At 39.4% G+C, this 25848-nt stretch overlaps 1 protein-coding gene across 1 annotated transcript in view; it reads left to right on the top strand.

The window, feature by feature from the left end:
• The first annotated feature begins 21381 nt into the window (after positions 1-21381).
• LOC114054412 (WD repeat-containing protein 49-like) overlaps positions 21382-25848 on the top strand; it is a 142445-nt gene continuing 137978 nt past the window's right edge. The window contains exons 1-2 of the mRNA XM_027877599.1: positions 21382-21387; positions 21919-22149. Coding sequence (XP_027733400.1) covers positions 21382-21387; positions 21919-22149 — 237 coding nt within the window. The remainder of the gene's footprint in view (positions 21388-21918; positions 22150-25848) is intronic.

Genomic DNA, 25848 nt, shown 5'->3' with positions numbered 1-25848 from the left:
AGCATTTTGCAAAATCTTAAAGCACTATCCAAATGTCAGTTATTGAACCTAAGCCTTTTTTCTACACTACAACCTTTTGAATATTTGGAGATGACCATAATATCCCGTTCTCTCATATCTGTCTCTCCTTTTTTGTTCCTGCTATCACCACCTAGTACAAGACCTAGTACAGGCACAGAGTAGCTGCTTAATAAATGTTTGTTGACTCATTTGTACCATAAAATACAAAATCCTTCAAAGTGCTGGCATTCAAAGCCATAACAACTGCTTACAACTCTTCACTTACTTGAACTATGGTTATTTATACATTAGATTATGTCAGTGAGAGCATTTATTAAGTACCTGCTATATTTCAGGAACTATGCTAAGCACTGAGTGTACAAATAAAAGCAAAAAAGGCAGTCTCTACCCTCAAGGAATTTACATTCTAATAGGTAAAGATAACCTGTAGAAGGGAGCTGGAAGGAGGGGGCAGTATTTGTGTAGGGAGCAAGGCTTTTGGGAGGAAAAGTGGAGCTAGGAGTGAAGTGAACATTGCCTGGGTATCTCAAAATGGTTGTTTGGGCCAAGGACTCACAAAGTCCTAGAGAGGGTTGTAGGGTGAAGACATATCTAGGATAAGAGACTGGGGATAAGCATGCAGAAAATTCTGGACAATGAGGAGTGGACTTGGGAAACTCCATAGCTTTCTAACAACAGCTCTTCTCTTCTCCACTCCATCTTCTTCCTTTCTATCTTTCATAGCAGTGCCAGACTATTCCTTATCATGCATTGAACTATTAGTCATACTTTTGCTCACAAATTTTTAAGAGTTCCTTAGAGCCTACTTGTTAAAGTTCAGATTCCTCTGTCTGGTATTCAAAGTCTTTCACAATCTGGCACCATCCTATCTTTCTTATAGGATTCTTCTCATTCCCCTGCAGATAATTTACAATCAAATTGAACTGCACTTGCATTTTCCTAACTTTGTGCTTTTGTTTATGCTGTACTCTATACCTGGAATATCCTCTCCTATCATGTCTGTCTGTTGCATTCATTCCTATCCAGTCATTAAAACCCAATTTAAATGATAACTCAATCATGAAGCATTCCTTGATCCCTGATCAGAAATTGTGTTGCCATTTTGACCTTACTTAGCATTTTGTTTTATAACTTTCTAATGCACTTATGATGCAATGTTATATATGATGGTGATCTATATTATTCCCCTATTATAGTGTAAATTCCATGAGCATAAGGTCTAGTTTACATCTTCCCGTAATACTTAGCACAGTGCTTTGTACCCAATCAACATTTAATCAATTGATCAATCAATAATGAATTGAAATAATGAATTTCTCTTAATCATTTTCTCCATACAAAACATCTCTATTTCCTTCAACCTGAAGAGGTAGAATGATTACAAGTCCCCTCACCATCTTGGTTTTTTTCCCTTAGACAAACATCCTATCACTGACTTTTCTAAAAATGAGGTACTCAGAACAGAACATAATATTCTAGATACAGTTTGAGCAGTGGCAAAGTCCCTTGGGAATATCATCTCTCTTGTTTGGGATATTATATTCTTTCTATTATTGCAGTTCAAGACTGAGTTTTTTTTTGTGGATGTCATATACCAATATCTTGCAATCCACTAAGATCCTTGTGTACTGCTGTATAGTCACCTCACCACCATCCAGTGCTTTTGTGGTTGAATTTTTTTAAACATAGTGCAGGAATTTACACTTATCTCTATTAAATTTCCTCTTGTTATCTCTGACCTATTATTCTGGCCTGTCAAACTATTCTTAAGAATAACAAAGAAGGAATGACCTCTAAGCGAAGAGGAATTTGAGATTCTCTTTTAAGTGTATCATCAACTTGAGTCAAAATTAATTTCGGCAAAATGAACAAGAACAACTACTTACAGTATGAGAGGTTGAGGAGGATCCTTGACAAGGTTAGTTAGTCTGTGGAGAAAGGATCACACCCAAACCTTTCCAGACAAATGGGATTCTCTATAGTGAAGATGAGATAGTTGGAATTTTAGGATAGGAAAGCTCATTAATGTGTGATTCAAATAAATAATGAGTGGTCAGTAAAACTTTGGAGAAAAGCTAGAGTAATTGTGTCAAAACTTTTGGTTTTGGGGAAGTGAAGTTGTAACAGGGCACCAGGAGATATGTGGGCCTTTGTATCTGAAAGGAAAGTCACTTCTTCCCTCCATCCTAGGGGTAGGGGAATGGGTGCTGAAACCTTAAGAGAAGTGAAAAGCATATGCCAGTGTGCCAGGGGAGGTCAAGGGCCTGAGAACATGCCACTGCCACAATGAATAGAGATTAGCCACAATGGGGTATGGAGGCAACAAGACTGCCATCTACCCTTCTGCCATTGTCCCAGAATCTTGGCAGCTTCGTTGGGAGATTGGGGGTGGGGAAGAGAAGGAAACAGAAGATGAAGTGGTTGTCAGCTTCTTTGAGGTGCAAGTAGAAGAGAGATGAGAGGAGCTCCTGGGCCTAAGTGCGACTGCTGCCACTATCATCAGGGGGGAGACTCAGGTCTACCCAGAGCCCGACAACAAAATAGTCTTCCTAACTCACCGACTTGAACATATCATTTCCATGTGCAAAAAAAACCTTTAAAGGCTCCTCATTGCCCACAGAATGGGATACACATGCTAATTTAACCTGGTTTTGATGCCCCCCCCAATTACATTCTAATCTACTATTCCACACTTACTTTACACTGTTCTTCATGCTCTACTCATTCCAGTTAAACCAGACTACCAGCTCCTTTACACTGAGCTCATACTGTCCTCTGCAGAATCACTGCAGAAAAGAACAGCAAATTCTCATTTGTTGGGAATGACCAGAAGTGAACTACTCCTCTTCCTCCCAGAGAGACTATGTTTCTGCTCCTAACTTTATGCTTTGCATCTACCCAGTCCCTAAAAGTCAGTACTCCTAGGAAACTGGAATTAACCCAGTGCGCTATTGGTCTGTATACATTTTGCTCAAGGGACGTTGAGAGGGAGATTATTTTCTGTTACACACACAGAGAGAACTCTCTACATCACTGGGGTTTCCTCAGCTGGGCTCTTGAAATGAACTGAAGAGATTTTATCAATAAATACTATTATAACTCCTTGAAAGCAGGGAAAAGGGTTTGCCATGTGAATCGAGACTGTCATGGTTTCCCCAGGATATAACTGAGTCAGCTGTGAAAGCGAAACTTTTCCCACAGCTCCCCTGAGGCAATGGCCTCAGGCATTTTCCTTTCCTATTGCTGGGGCTGGTTTAAGGCTGCTTCCAATATGGGATGGAGACAAACTGGTGACTAGACATAGTCATGCTTGAAGAGAGGAGGGAAAATGGGCTTTAGTCACACAAGGTGGTCAGAGAGAAAGAATAGCCAGTTTTCCTGATCAGTGAGACGACTCTGACCTCCAGACATTGTTTCAATGTTTGAGGACAAGTAACATAATTGAAAAGACCTCCCTCCCTCCCTCCTGTCCTTCCTTCCTCTCTCCCTTCCTTCTTCCCTTGCTTCCTTCTTTCCTTCCTTTCTTTCTTCTTTCCTCTTCTCCCTATGTCCACATGGGGAATTATACCTTTACATGTGGGTGCTCTGTCCAAAGGCGTATAAATTTTCTTAAACCTTGCAAGATATCTTGGGGCTTGAGGGCTAGGTTTTTTTTTTCTTCCCTACTTATTTATTCTATCATTGTTATTCCCCCCCACCCGTCAAAATCTGGAACAGTTAACTCTTTTGTCTCATGTAGTTTTTATTTATGATTTCTTCAAATAGAGCTCTGAAAAACCAGGTTTTGATAAAGCCCTTTGGGATTCAAATGGAGCTACTTGACTATGCCCAAATCACTCTGGCTCTCACTGATTGGCCAATAATAGGTCCCAGCCCAAGTCTTACTTGCTCATTTGGGTTTTGATGGCTCAGAGTGAGTGTAAATAGCAATTGTTTCTTTCTGATCAGAAACTCTGAGGGTCCCCTCCCAGACTGATTCTTTTAAGTAGGCAAACTAGGCCATTTTTTGCCTCAATTTTTACCAAGCCTTTGATCACTGAATGGGTGTTGTCTCTGATAAACTGAGTCCTGGAAAAGACAAAGGCCAAGGTCTCCGCACTGCGTCTGGGGTCAGCACCAGTTGTCTTGACCTATGTCTTGTCACTGGACTCAGATGACTCTGGAGGAAAGAGTGAAACTGATGACTTTGCACAGCCTTGCCTCACTTAAATCCAATACACTTGCAAGTATAGACATCACCCTCCTGATGTCATTGGTCCTCTTTAAGAACAAAGGATGAACAGCAACAATCTAAATCTTTTTCTAATTTGTGTTGATGGTATCACCATACCTCCATTTATGTAGGCTCAGTTCTTTGGAGATACTTTTGATTATTTCTTTTTTCTGATCTCCTATATCCAATCAGTTGGAAAGTCCTACTCATTATACCTTTACAATATCTTTCACAATGGTTCCCCTCCTTTCTACTCCTACGCTCACTAGCCAAGTTCATAGTATACAAAAATTTTAGAGCAGCTCCTTTTATGGCAGCAAAGAACTGGAAACTAAGGGGATGCCCATCAATTGGTGAAGAGCTGAACAAATTAATGTTACATGAATGTAATGAAATATTATTGGGCTATAAAAATGATACAGTTTCAGAGAGACATGAGAAAACTTGCATGAACTGATGCAGAATGAAGTGAGTAGAACTAGGAAAACAGTTTATGCTATAATAAAAGCATTGTAAAAGCAAACAAAATTGAAAGATTTAAGCATTCCGATCAATGCAACGATTAATCAGGATTCCAGAGAAGCAATGTTGAAGAATGCTACCTACCTCCTGGACTAAATATGCAGAACGAGACACACATTTTTGGACATGGCCAATATTGGAATTTGTTTTTACTACATATGCATATCTGTTACCAAGCTTTTCTTTTCATTGGAGGGGAAGGAAAGTAGAAGGGACAAAAAAAAATGCTTGCTGATTGGGAAAGATAAAAACCTAAGAAGAAGAAGAACTTATAGATGCAAAAGAAAATCAGGATTTGAAGGTGTATAAGAGATCATTTAGTCCAATCCTTTCGTTTTTCAGTTGAAGAAATGGAGGCCCAAAGAAGCCTCATAAATTTAGAGCTGGAAGGTACTTTAGAGTCCATTGTCTAAACCCTTCATTTTACAGATGAATAAACTGAGGCCCAGAGAGTTTAAATGACTTTCACACACATAGTAAGTGAAAGAGACAGAATTGAAACTCAGGTTCCCTGACTCCAAAGCTAGCACTCTTTCCACTGTTTCAAATAAACCTCATTTTGTTTCCCTTACAATTCCATTCAATTTTCAGCTGGGCAGTAGATGTCTGAAAAGAAAAATGTTTGAAGTATTTATGACTGTCATGTGGCTGGGGGTAGTTTGGCTATGAAATCAAGGCACTTTCTCCTCTTTTTTTCTTTTTAAGAAAATAGTCATTCAGGCCTTTTAGCACTCATATGACTTGTGTTTGGTGGCAGTTACTAATTTTCAAACCCTTCCAGGCACTGGAGGACACAGAAGGGACATATGTTTTCCCTGTGTTATGTTCCAAATTTGGTTAAAAAAAAACCCAAACAAACAAACAGGCAATTATGTGAAGGTCTGATTTATATTTCTAGGGAATAGCACAGTAATTCCTTTGTTTTTGTAGCTGTGGTGTTCCAAAACTTATTTATATTGCAGACTTTTCAAAGGAAGTTGGATAACGATCATAAGATTTTTTTTTTCTTTCTGTCATGACATCTGAAAATTTTATGAGTTCTCTGAGATTTAAGAACTAGTCCTGCTTTTGCTGCAAGCAGGGAACATGGCTAACGTGATTTTACAGGGAGAACAGCCACTTGGATAAGCCTCCAATGGCTCTCTCTAAAAAAAAATTCTTTGCATGGGGTTGGAGGCATTTTCAGGCATCATCTCCTCCAGAAAACCTTCCTCATCTCCTCCCTTCACCCTGGCTCGGGCTAGAAATGAGCTCACCCCTCTCAGAGTGCTGAAGGAAATCTGTTTGAACTTCCTGTGAACTTTTTTTTTGGACCAGACCTATGATTTCATCGGTGATGAGAGCTTCCAGTGAGGAACTTTACTAATGAGGTGTATTGATGGGCACCTTTCCCACACCAACAGTTTTAGAGAGATGGCTGTGAGAGGTCTATGAATTGTCACACATAGCGAATATGTGGCAAGGACAGGACCTAGACCCTGGTCTTTCCTAAGGCCTCTGTTCTAGGCTATGGTGATCTCCCATATGCTTACTACATTCTATAGGATATTATTATTATCTTTGGGATTGTCTTATCCCTTTCCTACACTATAAGGTCTTTGATATCAGGTACTTTCTTGTTTAATTTTTTTTTTATCCCCAGCACATAATTACCATGTTTGTTGGACTGGATTGTATTGGAAGTCACTTCTATAGAAGGGGCACAATCAACTCTGACTAAAGTTTGATGAACCATCTGTTCCTTTCTCCCTCTTTGTCCTCTTCTCTTCTCCCAAATGTAAGATTCAAGGGAAATGAAGTAATAGATCAATTTAAAATATTTTATTTATCAAAGACTTCTCTTTCACCTGTTGAAATATGTAGGATCCTTCTTAATTGAATGGGAGAGACAGGTACTTACCTGAACCTAGGTTGGAAAAGTTATGTAAAAAAAAATTATGATAAAAGGGATATTCTGCTTGAAGAAGAAGGAGGAGGAGGGGGAGGAGAAGGAGGAGGAGGAGGAGTCATCACTTTTGGATGTGGCTGGCTATAAGTGGTGTAACCAGCGAAAAGAAGATTGGAGCCACAGGGAGGAAGGAAAGAAAATTAAGAAGGCAAGGATGTACAGGAAAAAATTGAGACCAAAAGGTGATATTTGATATTTTCAAGTCAGTTCAAACAGAATTTATCCCACATTTACTTGGTGCAAGGCACAGTGCCAAGCCTGGAGATAGAAAGATAAAAAACAAAAATAAAAGACAGCCCCTGCCCCCAAGGAACTTATAGTCTAGAATGTTAGAATCATCATTTTAGAGCTGGAAAGGATCTTAGGGGTCATCTAGTTTCATGTCCTTATTTTATAGTTAAAGAAGTAAAGTGACCTACCCAAGGCTTTATAGGAAGTAAGTCATACAGACAGAGCCAGGATTTGAACTCTTCCTCTAAACCTGACACACTTTCCAATAGGGAATGTAATATCTAAATACTAGATAATGTGAGGAGGAAGAGGATACTAACAATTGTGGTGGGAGAGGGTCAGAGAAGTCCTTATTTAGGAAGCAGCAACACCTGAATTGAACCTTGAAGGAATCTAAAGTTTCTAAAAGGCAGGCAAGAGAAGGCACAGCCTAGGCATACATTGGGGAAATAGCAAGTAAGCCATTTTGGCCAAAATGTAGAGTGTCTGAAAAGGATTTAATGTGAAATTTCTAGAAAGATAGGCTGGAGATTTTGTTGTTGTTGTTGAGTTGTGTCTGACTCTCCAAGACCCATTTGGGGTTTTCTTGGTAAAGATACTGGAGTGGTTTGCCATTTCCTTCTCCAGTTCATTTTACAGATGAGGAAACTGAGGCAAACATAAGTGACTTGCCCAAGATCACCCAGCTAGTCAGTATCTGAGGCCAGGAAGATGAGTCTTCCTGACTCCAGGCCCAGTGCTTTATCTACTTTGCTGACTACCTGCCTCGGAGTCTGATTTTATAGGGCTTTAAATTCCCAGCAAAGGAGTTTGTATTATCCCTTAGAGAAAATAGGAGGCTGTTGAAGATCCGTGAGCCAGGGTGTGCTGTGGCCAGGCCTACCCTTTAAGGAGATTATTTTGGCAACTCTGTGGAGGAGGGATTGGAGGGGGAGAAATTGGAAAGTGGAGTTCAGTTAGGAGGCTCAAGCACTTTACTGCACATAAACGCACAGTTATGTCCAGGACTTTCTTCCCACAGCTGGGCTTGCTGTTCATGTGATGCTAAGGCTACCTACCACTCCACACTTCATTGTGACATCCAGGCTAATAAGATGTGGTAGCCTTACCTTTCCACCGCTAGGATGGCAGGCAAGTAGGAATGTATTCATCGATTTACAGCTGGAAAGGACCTGAGGTGCTAGTCACTTCAACCCCTTCGTTTTATTAGTAAGGAAACTGGAGCCCATGAAGGTTAAGCAGCTTGTAGGATATGTAGGCAAAAGTGTCATGGGTAGGATTAGAACCCAGGTCTTCTGATTCCAGAATCAGTACCCTTTCCACTGTAGTTATGACACAACAAGGTGAAATGATTTCAAGGTATGGAAGAAACTTGATTAAAGGTGTCAAATTTCTGGCAGTTTGGAATTAAAATAGATGAAATGAAATGAAATTTCTGGAATTTTGGAAATCGTGGTAGAGCAGGGGAAGTAGATAAGGAAGGAAGAAAGATGAGTGGATCACAGGACCCAGAGCTACAAGGGTCCTCAGAGGCCATCTATATCAACACCTGCCCCCCATTTTACAGATGAGGAAACTGAGGCCCAAGGGGATTAAGTAACTTGTCTAAGGTCACATAGGTAGCAAACATTAGGGGTGGGATTTGAACCCAGGTTCTCTGACTTCACAGTCACAACAAGCAATACATTTTAGAGTGTAAACAGCTAAAGTCATGTTTTATTTTAGGAATATAAAATCAATGGTATATATTTTGGTTTGTTGATAGAGTTATACTATTTGGTATATTTAAAGATGTGAAATCTCAGAAGAAAAAATTAGAAAAACACACCATCATTCTCATACCCTTCCCCATACCACTCAATTTCAAAGAAAGGAGTGAGAGATTCTTGAAATAATTGTCTCTCTCCACCACCAATATTTCCATCTTTCCTGGGCCTTTCATATCTTAAGACTCATGACTAGAAGTCATATCCTCTCAAAACCTCCAGCCAGCCCCTTGTTAAAGCCCAGAACAAAGGCTGATTTTTCTCACATGTGCTGTATTCGAACCCAGATGTTAGTGTGGCTTAAGCCATAAGCTGTTTTTTTGGACTGTGCATAAAACTTGGTCCAAGGTCCATTTGAATTCTGATTGTGGTAATGTTTTTCTTATGTCTGGGGATAGAACCCATCAGCATCACATCATAACCTTTCACATTCCACACTTGCATAAAGTTGAGGCCCTTTCTCCAATCCAACTCCTTTAATCTTTCCTCTTGAATTCCTCTCACCCCAAAGTGGTTGGCATATCACTTTTAAGTAGAAACCTCAGTGCTGCCTTTTCTTTTCTCTGAACCCCAATAGTACGGCTGTTTTTACTTGGGAAACAGCCGGTTTTGTTCTTCGATGAGTATTTATTAAGCAGCAATTAAGAACATTGGTGTGATAAACATCATGGGGGTTTTGGGGAAAGGAGAGGAAATTTAACTTAGTCCTTTGAGAAGGTATTCATAAATGGCTTCACTCTTGCAAGACTATGAATGTACTAATAGCTTCAGATGTGGTCTTGGGATCACTGAGTAAATACCACTTTCCTGTGCGCAGTGTGATAACAAGCACACAGTTTTTGGAAAATGACCTTGCTGGTGAAATGAACAATTCCGTTATTCTCTAGCCTCTTATGCCTTGGGCTGCCTTGGACTGAGCTGGGATGTGATGGTAGAAATAATCAAAGCCTAACTTTATGGCCTGGGTGAGCTAGATAGGTCCCCCAGTGACAATTTATTTCTTCAAAGTCAGGAGTTTGAGGACTTTCTGTCTGCATAAGCTAGTGTGGTATAAGGATGACTATCAAATTTTGGAATTGGAAGGGCCCCTTAAATTGAAAATTCTAGCTCCCTCATTTTATAGATGAGGAAATAGATAGTAAGGCCTGCTCCTTAGTTACACAGGAGTTAGTATAATAGCGCTAGGGCTAATTTAGGACTCTTAATCTTTTAATTTAAGGTTTTCTTTGTTTCTTTTTCTCTTTCTTCCTTTCTTTCTTCTCTTTCTCTCTTTCTTTCTTTGTTTCTTAGTTTCTTTTTTTTTGTTTGTTTCTTTCTTTCTCTCCTTTCTCCTAAGTCCTGATTAGTGAGAACAATGAATCCCATGAAGTAGTGATGTGTACTGGAATTTACACTATTAGATGCTATAATTATGTAAAATATGGTCATTGGTTCCAGTTCAATGGAAATCTGTAGTGTGGATTCAAAAAATGCCATTGCTTTATGGGATTCATTGTTCTCACTAATCAGGACCTAGCTGTAAATGACCTAAACAAAAACATTTGCATGGAAGAGTCCAAGGTTGATCTCTTTATTTTGACATCCATGAAGAACAACAGCAACAATAGTAGTGAAAAGAACTCTAGATTCTGAAAGTCAAAAGGTTTGGGTGGGAGGTTTTTTGCTGCTTTCTTAGATGTATGACTCTGGGCAAGTCAATTAACCTCTCTAAGATTTCTTTTCTTTTTTTTTTAATGGTAATTTTTATTTATTTTTTTGTTTTCAACATTTACTTCCACAAGATTTTGAGTTCCAAATTTTCACCCCATCTCACCCCTCCCCCCACCCCAAGATGGCATGCATTCTGAATACCTCTTCCCCTAGTCTGCCTTCCCTTCTATCTCTCCCCCCCCATTCTCTTATCCCCTTCCCCTTCGATTTTCCTGTAGGGCAGGATAGATTTCTGTACCCCATTTCCTGTATTTCTTATTTCCCAGTTGCATGTAAAAATGTATTTTTTTAAAACATGTGTTTTTAAAACTTAGGGTTCCAAATTTTCTCCCTTCCTCTCTCCCCACCCACTCTCATTGATAAGGCAATTTTTTTTTCTTTTTTTTTGTTGAGGCAATTGGGGTTAGGTGACTTGCCCAGAGTAACACAGCTAGTGAGTGTTATGTGTCTGAGGCTGGATTTGAACTCAGGTACTCCTGACTCCAGAGCCAGTGCTCTATCCACTACACCATCTAACTGCCCCCTCTAAGGTTTCTTAATCAGTAAAATGGGAACAATGTTTATATTACTTTGCTCACAATGTGATTTTTGAAGATCAAAGTGAATAATGTACTTAAAGTTCTTTGTAAAGTGTCAAGTCCTATGCATGTCACCTTCCCTTCTCCTTCTCCTCCTCTTCTTTCTCCTCCCACTTCTCCCACTCCTCCTTTCACCTTGGCTGCAGCAACACCCACCCTGAAGGCCTTGCTGCCCTTTTTAGTGAGATTCAGAGGTGTGCTGGAGCCAGCTGGACTCTGCTCTTGAGAACTAATTGTTAAATTTTCGCTGTGAGCGTTTACACCTCGGAAACTGGCAAACACTATACAACAGTGCTTGATTTATTATTTTGTTGACTATCTTGAGAAAGTGATGGAGAAAATGTGAGTAATTCAGATAAAACTTAAAAGTGTGTTGTGCGTGCTTTTTTTTTTTTTTTGCAAGCTAGTTGTTAAGCACTTATACCAGCACACTCCTGGTGAGATCCCATTATATTTAGGACCCAGATCCTCCCGCCATCTTCCTGCCAAGTTTCATACAAGTTCCCTTCACTTCTTGCTGTGAAACGACCATATGATTGCTTCTAGAAAAGGACTTTGTCAATCAACTTTACTTCGGATCCACTTACCATCCCAATGACTTCCAGACCAAAACAACTTTTCTTAGCTACCATTTCTCTGTGTGTGTTCTCTCCCCTTATCAAAACGACAGTTCCTTGAGGTCAGGTACTCTCGCTTTTGTATTTGCACCCAAAGAACTTAGGACAGTGCTTGGCACATAGGAATTGTTTGAGAAATGCTTTTTTTATTCATTCAATTTTTTCTCCTCTCCCCCTCCCCTCCTTCCTGTATCATGATGTAGTGGATAAAGGGCTGGATTTGGAGTTATGAATACCCAGGTTCAAACCCCACCTCTGACACCTACTGGGCTCTGTGACCATGGGCAAATCATGTAATCTCTCTGAGCCTTAGTTTGTTCATCTATAAAATGGGCTTAATTATACCTGTCATATCTATAGGTTGTTATACAAGGTTGTTACAAGACTCTAATGAGATATCATATGTAAAGCACTCCATAAATTTTAGTTCTTATCAGGAGAAGATGTATTGGTGTTTGAGCTCTGGCTCCAGTGTTCAAAGGGAAAGGCTACAAATCCCCAGAGACAGTATGCTTGGTAAGATGAATTCGGCAACATGGCAGGAGAGAGTGGTTCAGGTACAAGGTCAATTGGTGGCAAAGATGGCAAAGAGAGTTTCTATGGTGGATGAGATGCAAAGAGTTTTCATCATCCCTCCATCTATCTCATTCTCCTTTCCCTTTTTTCCATACCTAGCACAGTCTCTGCCATCCCCCCTCCTAGTTAAAGGAGAGAAGTAGGGCTTTTGTAATAGAATTGAGACTAGAAAATAAAATGGAAACAAAGATAATTGAGAGGTCCTTTTGGCAAATTTGCCAGAACATCCTAATCTAACCTTACAGTGCTATATATAATTGAAAAAAAAAAGAACAATTTATGGCATTTTATAGAGAATTAACAAGCATTTATGTAGCATATCGGTATTTTATTAGCAAATGTAATGTATTATGTATTATGTAATATGTGTTTCATTAACAAAATATTACTGCTCACCATTCTTTAAAAAATTTCTCCTCTTTTTCTTTCAACAAGATTGAACATCAAGTGACACTGGAAGATCTGAAAAAACTGAAGGTAGCCTTTCAGGTAGGAACTATCCAGTGGAACCTTTGGAAACTTGTTAGGCAAGTGATCTTCTTTCCTGTCTTTTGATATTGGAGCCAAAACTAGCCTTCCATTTCATACCTTGTTAAAATTCAAAATGGAAATGAAGAAGGAATCCTCGTTGCCTTGTGAGTATGGAGGGAAGGTGAGACATGGCCATGCTATGGGGTCCCCCTGCTGAATCAGGGGTATCAAACTCAAATAGAAATAGGGGCCACCAAACCATATATAAAGATCCCTGCCGTAGCATATTGATTTAGAAAACCATATATTAACATTATCTGTGTTTCATTGTATTTTTTATTTATTTTGTTAAATATTTTACTGCAACTTGAGAGTGTGTGAAAGCATAAGGCCATGAGTTTGACCCCTCTGCTGTAAAGGACTTCTTTGTTTACTACCAGGACATAGAAACATCATGAAACTTCATCTAAGGAGATGACAGCGTTTCAGAAGCGGAAAGCTAGGCCATTTAGTTGAATAGATCAGAATCAAAGGCTGGATCCTAGACTAAACAGATGGTCATTGCTTGGCTCTCCTAGCTCACTATCCTTTTACTTCTAGGAATTTGAAAAAAGAGGCCGAAAGTTCTTGGACGTGGACATGTTCATATGGATAATGAAGAAGTGTGTGAAGTCACCTAACAAAGTAAATGTATATTTTCTAAAGTTGGAGGACTGAAACTTCAAACCTAATTGATCTAGATTACATGCTTGTAGGATAGTAAAGTCTTAAGGGACCTCAGAGGTTCCCAAATTTATTTGGCCTACAGTCTCCTTTTAAAAAAAATTACTTAGCACCCCCTTGGAAATCTACTTTCTTTAATGCTTCATTGTGTGTTTTTTTTAATTTGTGTCATTTCAAAAGGATATAAACTATACATATTTTTAAAATGACACACCTTAAATTTAATAATTTATTGTAAATTTGTAGTTTTTTCCCTCCACTGAAGTTTTGATGATGCAATATTGTATCATGTAACGGTGTAGTATTGTACAGTAAGCAAATCATTACATGAATATATTCCCATTGATGCATGCTGGACTTCCTGACAATGCTGTGACCGCTTGCTTGCCAACACTTGCTTGTTAGGACTTATTGGCAGACTTGACTCCTGATTGATTATAACTTGCATTTTATGTGTTTATTTGGAAAATAATGTAATCAATATGACTTTAACTCTGTTACACAACAGATGAAACACGTAGGAATGTTTCTTCAAAATTTTCTTCTGTTCTTACCTTATGCTTCCACCACCCCCTTATTTTTATTCAATGCCCCCCAATTGCACCCGAGGCTACCGCCACCCTGCTGGATCATTGCAGCGCCCTGCAGAAGGTGGTATCACCCACTTTGGGAACCTGTGTTAGATCATGTAATCAAACCTCATTTTGCCGATGAGGTAAAGAGGCCCACTGAGGCAGTGATTGGCCCAACTTCATAGATTTATAGCTCCAAGGGACCTTAAAAGCCTTCTAATCCAACCTCACCATTTTAAGATGAGGAAACTGAGACTGAGAGAGATTAAGTGATTTGTCCCGTAAGTGGCACAGCTGGGATTTGAACTAGGTCTCCTGACTTTCCAAGTCCTGTTCTCTTTCCATTATATATAATGCCACATTATCTCTCTAAGGCCTCTTTCCATTAAAATTCTTGAGTCTTTATGTACTTAGACAAGGCTGAATTAACATATAGTTCAAACTGTAGAATGTTTTTTTTAAAAGAAATGAAATCATTACTTTTTCATAAATACTGCCTAGGCTAATAAAGTGTAGCTTAGAAGTCCTTAGAGATCTAGATTCCTCTAAGGACGGATTGGTAATTAGCATACTAATTGTTTTTAGGTAAGTGGGTCCTTCTGAAGTGCTTTCAGGTCCTGGAAAAGTTTAAGTATTTTAATAATCCCCTTGCAATCTAATTTACATGCTAAACAATGAACAAAGGTTTTTCTGGGAAAAGGTAGACTTCACCCCACCCACAATACAAATGCTCACAATCCAAATGAATAGTCTAAATCAGCAGTTCTCTAACTTTTTGGTCTCAAGACCACTTTATATTCTTAAGAATTATTGAGGATCCCTCCTCCAAAAAGAGCTTTTGTTTATGTGAGCTGTATCTATCAATATTTACCATATTAGAGATTAAAATGTCTTAGCATCATTATGAAAATAGTTTGGATCAAATGGTCCCCTTGAAAGGGTCTTGGGGACCCCTAAGAGAGCCATACTTTGAAAACTGCTGGTCTAAATTAATGAGATTTTTGCTGTGTTTTCATAAGAGTAAATGTTGCCCAGGAAGTGGGGCTTTTTAATTTTTCCCTGTATAGCTGCACGATAAAATTTTAATTATAAGGAAAAAAAATAGCCAGACACAGTTCCGTGACCTTACTTCTAGAAGCTGAAAGAATATATCCTTGAAGAATCCTGAATTAAAAGATTTATCCATTGTCTTTTGCTTAGAACAAGACATTTGAATTGGAATTTCAGTTTTAAGTCAGTGTTTTTGTGGCTCCAATTTGTTGCAAGATATATTCTTTAAACCATTATCATTTTTCATTTTTTAAAAAATTTTCCTCTTTTATGAAAAACTGAGTGAAAGAATTCCAAAATGGAATCAATTGACCCATCAACAAGCATTTATTATGTTCCTATTAATAGGTCATGGGGATACAAAGAGAAAAATGAAATAATCTAAGAATTCAAGCAGCTTGTATTTGATGGGAAGAGCACAGAGTATTTAAATGAAAATAAAATAGAATTTTTTAAAAAAAATGACAAACTTTGAAGGACCCCAAACCAGCTACTGGCTCCAGACTTTTAAATGCCTCAGTGGATTTGGGGACAGAAGAGGGGAGAGGGATTGACCAGTCAGGAAGTCCATGATATATACACAAGATAATGTGCATTTCCATGTTAGATGTATGTATTCACATGGGAGGTCTAAATGTATAGGCAGGTTGTTCAACAGAAGACACTGATAGTTATATCTGGTGTCTTGCCCTCTCCAAAAGAGACCACAATCTGTTTTTCTCTGAGAGGAGAAATATTAGACTAGAATTATACACACACACACATACACACACACACACACACAAACACACACACACACATATCCCACCACTACCAGCCATATTACTAGAGTAGGGGTACATAAGTTCAGAACAAAAAGCTTCTAGGTTTTTCTGACCATTATCCCTTGTAGGGGAGATGATAGCCCTTATTTTACACTTGCCATTTTGAATCTTTTCTACCAAATACCAATTACGTGAAAGACTGTCACAAATAGTGAATATGAAGCAAGTCTATTTATCCAAGAAAATAGCAAACAGAAATCAGAAGTTATACAGATGAGAATATGCCATAAAATACATAGAGTGAATTAGCTCTTCAGTTGGGAGAGAAGTATTTCAACTCAAAACAAGAGAGAGAGAGAGAGAAAGAGAGAGAGATCCCAGTCTCACCCAAGAAGTATCCCAAAGTCTTAATGGCAAACTGAAAATTAGGAACAATTTAAGGAGTTAGCTTCCCTTACATATTTGCTGATTCCAAAGTCTGTTTTTCCACAAGTCTAGAGTTGGTCTCCAAGAGCACTATATGTCTATTTTCAAAGACAACATGAAAAATTTCTCTACTCTCCACAGGTCTTACACCAACCTTGCCCCTGATGAAAGGTACATGGCACTGCATAAGCATTCTCTCCATGAATTAGGAGGATCTCTTACAAAATGCTCTAGGCTTGGTTGGAAGCCCAGGCTACATTTCTCCCCTGAGTCAAAAATGTTTGTGGTCCCCTGCAAAAATCAACTAAGAGTAAACTTGAGCATCAGTACAAACGTCAGTGCTTTAAAATCACAAAGGTGTTTTTTTTTTTAATCATCTTAGGTAACCAACATATGATATTATTGAAAGCAATATAAAACAACTATTCATTAACAGTATATGCAATCAAAATGGCAATATACAGTACTCATCTGGCAGAATACTGCACATCTAATTATATCAATTGGTAAAAATATTAGGGTGAGTAGTAACTTAAAGTAAGAGAGTGGAGCTCTCAGTCTCAGTCTTCTGAGTAACTGCTGTAATTTAGAATGGTGCCAAGATGGAGCAGACAGCCCAATAGTCAGCCTTCATTTCCCCATTTGTTCTAGATTCTGATTCTGGTGCTGAAAAGCTCTTCTGTAAGGAAACCACAGAAGGTTCTTTTGGGGTATGCGTTCTTGTTGGAGACTTAGTTTGTTGACTTTCTAGGCATAGCATTCCAAGACTGTACAATGGAAGATGGAGACAGGAAGATGACCATGGCACCAACCTACCAGGCTATTAGCTGTGGCTAGGATAAGAAATAGTATAATTCAGACCACCTTGTTAGCATATTTTCCCACTTATACACAACTTGGGTCTTTTGACCTTGGCAATAGTGCAGTCTGGCAGATTATGTGCAATGATTCCCATACATAGTTTTCTCCTTGAAAATAAGAGTGGGTATTTATTGAATACTGGCTTAAAAAATAAATGAATTGCTTTGGAGAAATTTTAACTCAAAGACAAATATGTTAATCTACCAAATAATTACTTTTGCATGAGGGAATTAGTTCTAATAAATCCAACAGCATGATCACACAAAGCACACTGACAAAAATGAGAAAGAAATGGGATTGTAACTTTCCAAGTTCCCACTGAATTATTTCTGAAGTTGGGGAAATACAAAAATTCCAAGCACCCAAAGAAAGTACCCAAAAAGAAAGTGAATTAGTGAAAAAAATCCCTTTAGATCATCCAGTTCCATAGAGTAACCTATTACAGACCTATCAGGAAATGTCAGAATTGACCTACTTCATCTCCTGCTTTCTCAGCTTCAGGACTTTCTGCAACTCCAGGGCTAGTTAGCAACCAAGATGGCTCTCTAGCCTTGAAGAGCTTCAAGCTGTCATAAGTCCTAAGCAGCAACCCTGCACAATCCAAGTATTCCTAGTATGCAATAATGGACTATCTATCTGACACACTATACTTGTGCCATCAGTACAGTTGTATTGATGGCAAGATGCAATGCAATGCCATCTGACCCATGCAATGTCTAAATGCCTTTGCTAGGGTTTAGGGTGATGGTCCTGCCCACTCTGAGTGCCTAGGAGCCAGCAGTGACTGGGTGGGGATAATAATGTCTTCTGTTCAGTATCCTGGACTTTGGCTCTCATATGTATATGGATGATATAAATGAAACTCTTGCGTGAGAGACCATGGGGTAATGCAGAACTTGGGTTACCTGTATGGAATCATAATTGCACAAAGATCCAGGCTTTGCTACAATTAACCTTTGTGACCTTAGACAAGTTCCTTAACTTTTCTGCCTCAGTTTCCTCATTTGTACTAGAAGACCTCTAAGACCCCTTCTAGCTCTAAATCCTATGATCCCTTATGACAAAGGTGCTCTCTCTGTTGGAGGACCACAGTGATCTATGTTAGTGAATGTTGGGTCTATGGGTCCTAGGTCTCATTGGCCCTACTTGTACTTGGGATAATAGGTTAATAGATTTAGAATTAAAAGAGATCCTAGGGACCGTCGAATTCCGACCCACCCTCATTTTACAGAAAAGAAAACTCAGTTAAGTGACTTGTTGAAGGTCAGACAGGTAGTAAATTGGCAGAGTTTAAACCCAGAACCTGATTCCCATTCCAACACTCTTTCCACTGTCCCATACTGCTTGGACCATGCCTAATGCCTTTTTGTCCTGGGTCCTGCTGAGAAACTTCAGGGTTCAGTAGAGTTTTCGTACCATTTCCTTGTGGTTTTCAAAACTTCTTTGGTTCTACTCGTTAGTTATAGAGGAAGAGCTTGGGGTCCCAGTTCTTGGGCTAGGACTAACCTAGCAGTGTTTGTGCTCTTCCGATAAGAGGCCAAGAACTAGGGCTCACTCTCTTGAAGCTATGTCATCTATTCCTTTAGTTCATAGGATGAGAGATTTCGGACTGGAAGAGACGATCAAAGCTAATTCCCTCATTTTAGAGATGGGGAAACTGAGCTTTGCAGAGGTTAATCACTAGCCCAGGGTCAACTTCGGAGGCTGGATTTGAACACAAGTCTTCCTTTCTCAAGGCCCAACTCTCTCTCTGCTGTGCCACCTAGCTACCTCCCATTCAACAAATACTTATTGTGGAGTGGCTCTATTATCTCTGGAGGTGTTGGCCACATTCCAGAGTGGTTTCTTTGCTTTTTTTTGTTTGTTTGTTTTGTTGTTGTTGTTGTTGTTGTTTCTATTGGAACTTAATTTAAAGTTCTAGAAATTTACTCTGCAAGTCAGAAACCAGTGCCTCAACTCATGATCACTACAATTGGATTGTGTGTCATTTCTGTTTTAAGTTATTTCTCTTGCCAATATCCTAGTTTTCCTCAGGCTGGTTAAAATAAAAACAAAAACCAACCCAAGTCTGCCATTTGTTTTCCAGTTTACTTCCCTTGAGTAGGGAAAGCAGTAAGGCAAATGACCTGACCGTGTCAAAGGTCTGTTCCCAGAGGAATCCCAACACTATGTAGCATCCCATTTGAAGCTGCCTTTCCAAGGATATTTTTGGGTGTGAGTGCATACCGAGGGTTCCACTTCTCCCCTCCATTACACTTTTCCTTCAGTTAGAGGCTGTAACTAGGTCTTTCACTAGGAAAGAATTTTTGTTCCCATGCGTTAGAGTCAGGTTCATTGCCATATTAATGTTTTAGAACACACATTTAGAGACTTTTTGAGTAAGAGGTACTCTTTAAAAATAGATGAAATTCATAAATAGGAGAAATGAAGGTAGCTAAATGCCTCTTTTTCCCCTTAGTAGACAAATTTTATTCCTGTGTAGTCTGCATATACCGATTATGATTTTTCCCCCTCTAGAGTAATGAGCAAATAGAACAACTTTTCATGAAAATAGACTGGGCGGCAACTGGTGGAATTCAATGGGTAAGTTAGTTTGTGCTTTGTGAGATAAGTTTCAAGTTGTGTAGAGCTCCAAATGGGAATTTTAGCTTTGCTTCTCTTCATCCTTTATGGAACATACTGATTTGTGAAGGATTAACAGTGACTCTCTCTTGCCTACCCATGCCAACTTGGAGTTGACCTGGAAACAAATCCTGGCTCTCTTACTGCCTGAGTGATTCTGGGCAAATTGCTCTACCTGTGATAACTACGCCTCAGTTATCCTCATCTGCAAAATGAAAGAGTTGTGTTATATGACCTCTAATGTCCCTTTTAGGTCTAAATCTGTGAGCCTCATAGTTTAAAAACTTTGTAGGTGTTATAAATATAATGTGGGGGTGCAAAACACACTTGCAGAACACCATCAGTTTGCTAAAATAGCATCATTCACGTGGAACCTGTTTCTAGGAGACCGGAGCATTCATGGTCACAATCTATTGGCCTACCACACGGTTGGGAGCTGCCTTTTTCTGTTGACTGAATGGCCAGACCTATCATCTTTAAAAGAGCTTGACTCAGAGCCTGCTCGGGGCTTTTGCTACAAGTCCCCAATGTCTTCCACGTGAATGACACCATTTTAGCAAACTGATGGTGTCTACACAGGCTTCTGATTTTCATTGCATTTATAACGGTAAAACTAGGACATCTATATCTTGGGACAAGACTTCAAGTGAAGGACAGTCTATGAAAGGGGTCTCCACACCCACTGGCGATCTTGAATGTAAATAACATCGAATGTGATGGTAGGCCGATTTGATACCTTTTAAGAGCAATACCAGCTGCCACAGATACATGTCTTTTATATTACTAACTTGGGATTTAATTCAACTAAAAAATATTTATTAACTTAATAAAAAGTACTTAAAGGAAACTGAGGCCCAGGAAGATTAAGTCACTTGCCCTAGGATCAGAAGTGGGATTTGAATCCAGGCCCTCTAACTTCAATTCCAGTGCTCTTAACACTGTACCATGATTCTTCAGAGAACAGTCATTTTTCTGTGTATCTCTTTCAATTTTTCCTGCCATGATACATTTTCCTCCTTTCTGATAAACTTTGAAGAAGTAGCCACTAGAAGCTGAGGTTACAAAGGGGTGACCAGTCCATTCTCCTGACTGGTAAACAATGGAATAAGCATGTTAGGAAACGAGGTACTGGGTATGTTTGTGATGGCACATGGTAGAGTTAGATAGAGTGCAGACCTGGAGTTAGGAAGATTCATCTTCATGAGTTCAAATCCAGCATCAGACACTTACTAGCTGTATGATCCTGGGCAAGTCACTTAATCCTGTTTGCCTTGGTTTCCTTGTCAAATAAACTGGAGAAGGAAATGGCAAACCACCCCAGTATCTTTGCCAAGAAAACCCCAAATGGTATCACAAAGTGATCACAACAGAAAAACAACAACAACATAGAATGGTCATTGAGGTTGTTAAAAAAAAAAAGCAGGAGTAGAGAAATAGAATGGAAATGAGGATGAGAGAGAATGCTTAGAGTGTTATGATTTTGTTGACATCAAGTGTGTAAAACAATGAATATAATTGGAAGTACACTACCATAGGCAATTTGGGACATACCATCCATGGGTGACTTTCAAGGTGCAGATGCCCCAAGTGTTGGTTTATCCATAACATGAAACTTGATTTAGAGGAACCTGGAGAAAGAGAGCAGAGGCAGCCCATGGAGGTCCACACCCCCAGCTAGTGTGGTTGAGGGCACGCTGGGCCCTCGTGCCGATGCCCGCCCCCAAATTCTCATCCTTAGGATAGTGATAACTAGGTATCTATTAGTGTTCTAGGCATTGAGGATACAAAGACAAAAGTAAAACAGATCCTGCCTTCAAGCAGCTTATAGTCTATCACATCTAAATGGCATAGTTCTGGGAGTAGTTTCCTCATGGAAAAAGATGGGTGAGTATTTGATGCTCAGGTAATTCTAGAGCCAGAATGTGAGAGTATATGTAGGTAAGTGGATCTGGGTCACGTTTCTCCAATATCTTAATATCTTCTTAAGAGTCTGAGTTTCCTTTAAAGAAAATAGAGAGATATGAGGGGGGGATGGAGAGAAAGACGAGTTGAAAGTAGCTAGAGGCCAGTTTTAAAGAGACACCTCATCTTTTAACCCAATAATATTGGCAGCAATGCTAATGAGTTAATGATAATAATATAATTGCGAGCAAAGGCCTTAAGGCAATGTCTTCTAAGACTCAGTGATGGAAAGAATGTGTGGGAGCCAGAAAGATCACTGATATATAATTCTTTTCTTTGTTTTAGGATGACTTCTGTACCTACCTACAGCTAGAGTATTCAGAAAAGGCTGACTCGTTGGCCCGGCAGAAAGAGGTTTACTTCGCCATGCCTGCATTGTCCCAGGGGCTATCCCACAGTGGGCCTGTCCTTCGAATTTTCTCTCTGCCTGATGATACCTTAATCATGATGGGAGAAGATGGAGTCATTTCTTTCTGGTCGCCACAGCTGACATTGAAAAGAAGAAAGCTGGTTTTCGTATGTGATTTTCCTTTGATAAGGATGCTGAGTACGACAGTTTGATTTTATTTGCAATTTTAAACTGCTTTTTAAGTAGCATGATTACATGAATAGTGTCCTTGAATATAATATATTCCTATAGGAATATGCCAGTCTAGAGAATGCCAACTAAAGGATGAGCTCAGTGCATAGCACAAGATAATGCTTCATTTCACTTATAAAATCAGATTGAGTGATACATTACACATGATGGGACCGTGTATAATTTATCATATGTCTTAAGAATAGACAAATGGAAAGAATCCTCAATTTTTTCTCTTCTTAATGGTCATTTCAAGCATAGCTAGCTATTTGCCAGAGTTTCTTTTCAGGGAATTTATCATTGAATCATAAAGATTGAAGATGAAAAGATCTTAGAAGTTCATTTGGACTCTTCTCCAGCCTTCAAACATGATTGTACTTAAAACTACCTTAGAATCTATCCTCTCTCTAAAGTCCTCCATAGAAGCTACTTCTCCCCAATGTCCCTGAGCAACCTAGCCCGCTAAGGTGGTGGTGCTCACACTCAGCAAGTTCTTCTTCAAATATAATATTGAATTCTTCCTGCCACAGCTCAAGTCCCTATCTTCTTGTTTTGTCCTTATTAGAGAGAGAAAATCTATGTCAGGTCAGTCTGCTCCAAGTATCTAAGGGTTTATTACATATGAAGTAATACAACTCTCTCTCTCTCTCTCTCAGTATACACACACACACACACACACATACATACATACATATATACACACACATAAATATATAAACACACATCCATATAGGTATTATGTTCATATATAATGCGTGTACATATCTCTGTCTTGGACAGATGGCATAAGTGGACGATGAGTTGGGCCCAGAATTAAACAGCAAGATTAGAATGGGCAGAATTACCTTTGGGAAATTGCGAAGCTCTCTTAATAAGCCTAAACTTCATCCAGAAAGAAAAATCCATCTTTTAATACCAACATACTACTGGTACTATTCTATAGTTTTGAATAATGGAACACTAGAGTCACCAAAATGAGCATCATCCAGAGGGAGATGGAAAAGTGTAAAGAGGGTATGAACAGGAGGCAATACACAATGAATAGGTATAAAACATGCCCTGGGCTTCTTCCCCAACTCAGGGTTCATAGGTTTACAAGTTGGATCCCCGGAAGGGCAGCTATTCTCACAGGTTCTAAGGCTGTTTGTAGGACCAGACCTCCTGAAACTATACCTCATGCATGAACTTCTCCTACCCTACTCCCCATGTGATTGCTTCCCTACAACATCTTTATGTCTTCAAAGAAAAACTAGAGGAAAGAGCTTCATATGGGAGGTATACAACTGAAAAAGATGGATTGGTTCAGTGTTGAGAAGTAACTAATTGTTGGACAACCAGTTCCCTAATAAGTATCCCTGAAATGTCAGGAGAAATTGAGGCAGGTCCTTGTCACATTGGGTAGACCTCTGTGAAGAGATTTTGGGAGGACATAGATGAGAGTTGCATGAGATGGGCAGGTGTGGAGGAGGTACAACCTGGATCAGGATGTCCACTCTGATGAGATCACAGATCCATCTGAGTATTGCCTATGACCATAAGAGTATTTAATCACCCTCTTTATCTTGAAGGAGACCAATTAAATGAGTAGCCTGGGATGTTGGATATGTTTTAGAAATAAAAATGTTTGCAGTGAAGTCTGAAACTATTCTGTCCTTTAAAATAAATATATTGGGGTATAATTAAGCTCTTTGATGTTTTAGGACAAAGCCATTAAACGAAAATCTAAGTGGGTGACGGATTTTATAAGCATGCCACAGTATAACAAACTGATCATTGGGACTGGGTAAGTGCCAGAACTCTTGAAGAAGGAAGGTCATAAGTATAGGTTGATATGAATATATGTGTGTTTAACATATGCATGTATATGTACACATATTCTACATAGTATACTGGACCCCTCTAATGATGAAATTTTAAGTTCAGAAAATCTATCTGTCTGTCTGTCTGTCTGTCTAAGTTCAAACCCCAACTCTGCTATTTACCACCCGTGTGACTTAGGCATACAGCATAATCTTTCATGGGCCTCTGTTTCTCAGCTGTAAAATAAAGGGACTTAATTTCCCTCCATAATTTCTTCCACCTCTAACTCTATGATGCTACAGGATAGACCTGACTCAGTTACATGTTGTACATCATTAGGTCTTGCCAGCTGGGTCCAGAAATTGCAGAATTTCCTGGACATTGTAGTGAAAGAACCACTGGAATAAGGATCTGGAAACAAGAGTTATATTCCTGACCCTTCCCTTCAGTGCATGATTCCAGGCAATTTATTTCCTCTCTCTGGCATCCATCTTCAGATACTTGCTAGCTGTGTAACCCTAAGCACGTCACTTAACCTCTGTGTGCTTCAGTTCCTCATCAGTAAGATGGGGATATTATTCATAGTGCCTACCTCTCAGGGTTGTTGTGAGGATCAAATGAGGTAATATTGTAAAGTGCTTAGCACAATGCCCAGAACATAGTAGGCATTTAATAAATGCTTATTCCCTCTCTGCCCATCCTAGACCTCAATTTCCTCAACTTTAATATGAAGGTGCTAGATTCAGTGACCTGCATCCATGACCTTTCCAGATCTCGTGGCCTATGCTTCAGTGATTTTCAGCTAATTCCAATGATGCTGCTATCTCTCAAAACATTTTCAGAACACTTTTTTTGGTTTCACCTTCTGAGCCAATGGACAGCCTGCATGAAAAAGCTAGCTCTGTTTATCTTCTATTCTTACCTAGATTTTTTACTCCAAACATTATCATCCCATTATTCAAAAAACTTGCCTCTGAATGGCGTTTGGCTGTTTTAAAAAATTAAATGCACTTCCATTGAGGAGATTTCAGAGAATGTGCTTCAGGCTCAGAAGGAGAGTTCCCCATGTCTTTTGAATGTCTCTGGAATAAAGGCACAGACTCCCAAGATGACCCCTTTGAAGGGCACAGAGCTTATTTAAATGTCTAAGTCTGGGTAAGTTGTTAGAGAGCAATAACAACCTGGTACATTAGTCTCATTTTGTGTGTGTGTATCTGTGTGTGTGTGTGTGTGTGTGTGTGTGTGTGTGTGTATGAGAGAGAGAGAGAGACTGAGAGACAGAGATACCGAGAGACAGAGACACAGGGAGAAGCAAAAAGACAGAAAAACTGAGAGAAAGAGACAGAAAGAGGGGGAAAGAGGAAAAAAAGAGATACTGAGAGACAGAGTCAGAAGCATAAAGAGAGAGAGAGAAGCAAGGAGAGAGGAGGGAGAGAGAGAAGAGAGGAGGGAAGGAGAAAGAGAAAATGAGAGAGGAAAGAGAATAGAGGGAGGGAGGGAGAGAGAGGAGAGAGAAGGAGGTAAGGGAAGAGAGAAAGGGACAGTGAGAGGGAGAGAGAAACCAAAAGAGTAGAGATAGAATTGAGAAGAGAGACGGAGGGGGACAGAGAGAGAAAAGAGATAGAAGAGAAAAGAAAGAGAAAGAACGGTAAGGAAAAGGGAGAAAGAGAGAGAAGAAATGAGAGAGAAGGGGGGAGAAGGAGGGAGGGAAAGAGAAGAGAAGGGGAGGAGGGAGAGAGAGAGAAAATGAGCGGAGAGGGAGGGAAGGAGAAAAAGAAACGGGAGAGAGGAGAGAGAGAGAGAGAGAGAGAGAGAGAGAGAGAGAGAGAGAGAGA

This window comes from Vombatus ursinus, unplaced genomic scaffold, assembly GCF_900497805.2.
Source record: "Vombatus ursinus unplaced genomic scaffold, bare-nosed wombat genome assembly UNPS02014813.1, whole genome shotgun sequence".
Taxonomy (NCBI): Eukaryota; Metazoa; Chordata; class Mammalia; order Diprotodontia; family Vombatidae; genus Vombatus; species Vombatus ursinus.
This window is presented reverse-complemented; position numbering and strand designations above follow the sequence as displayed.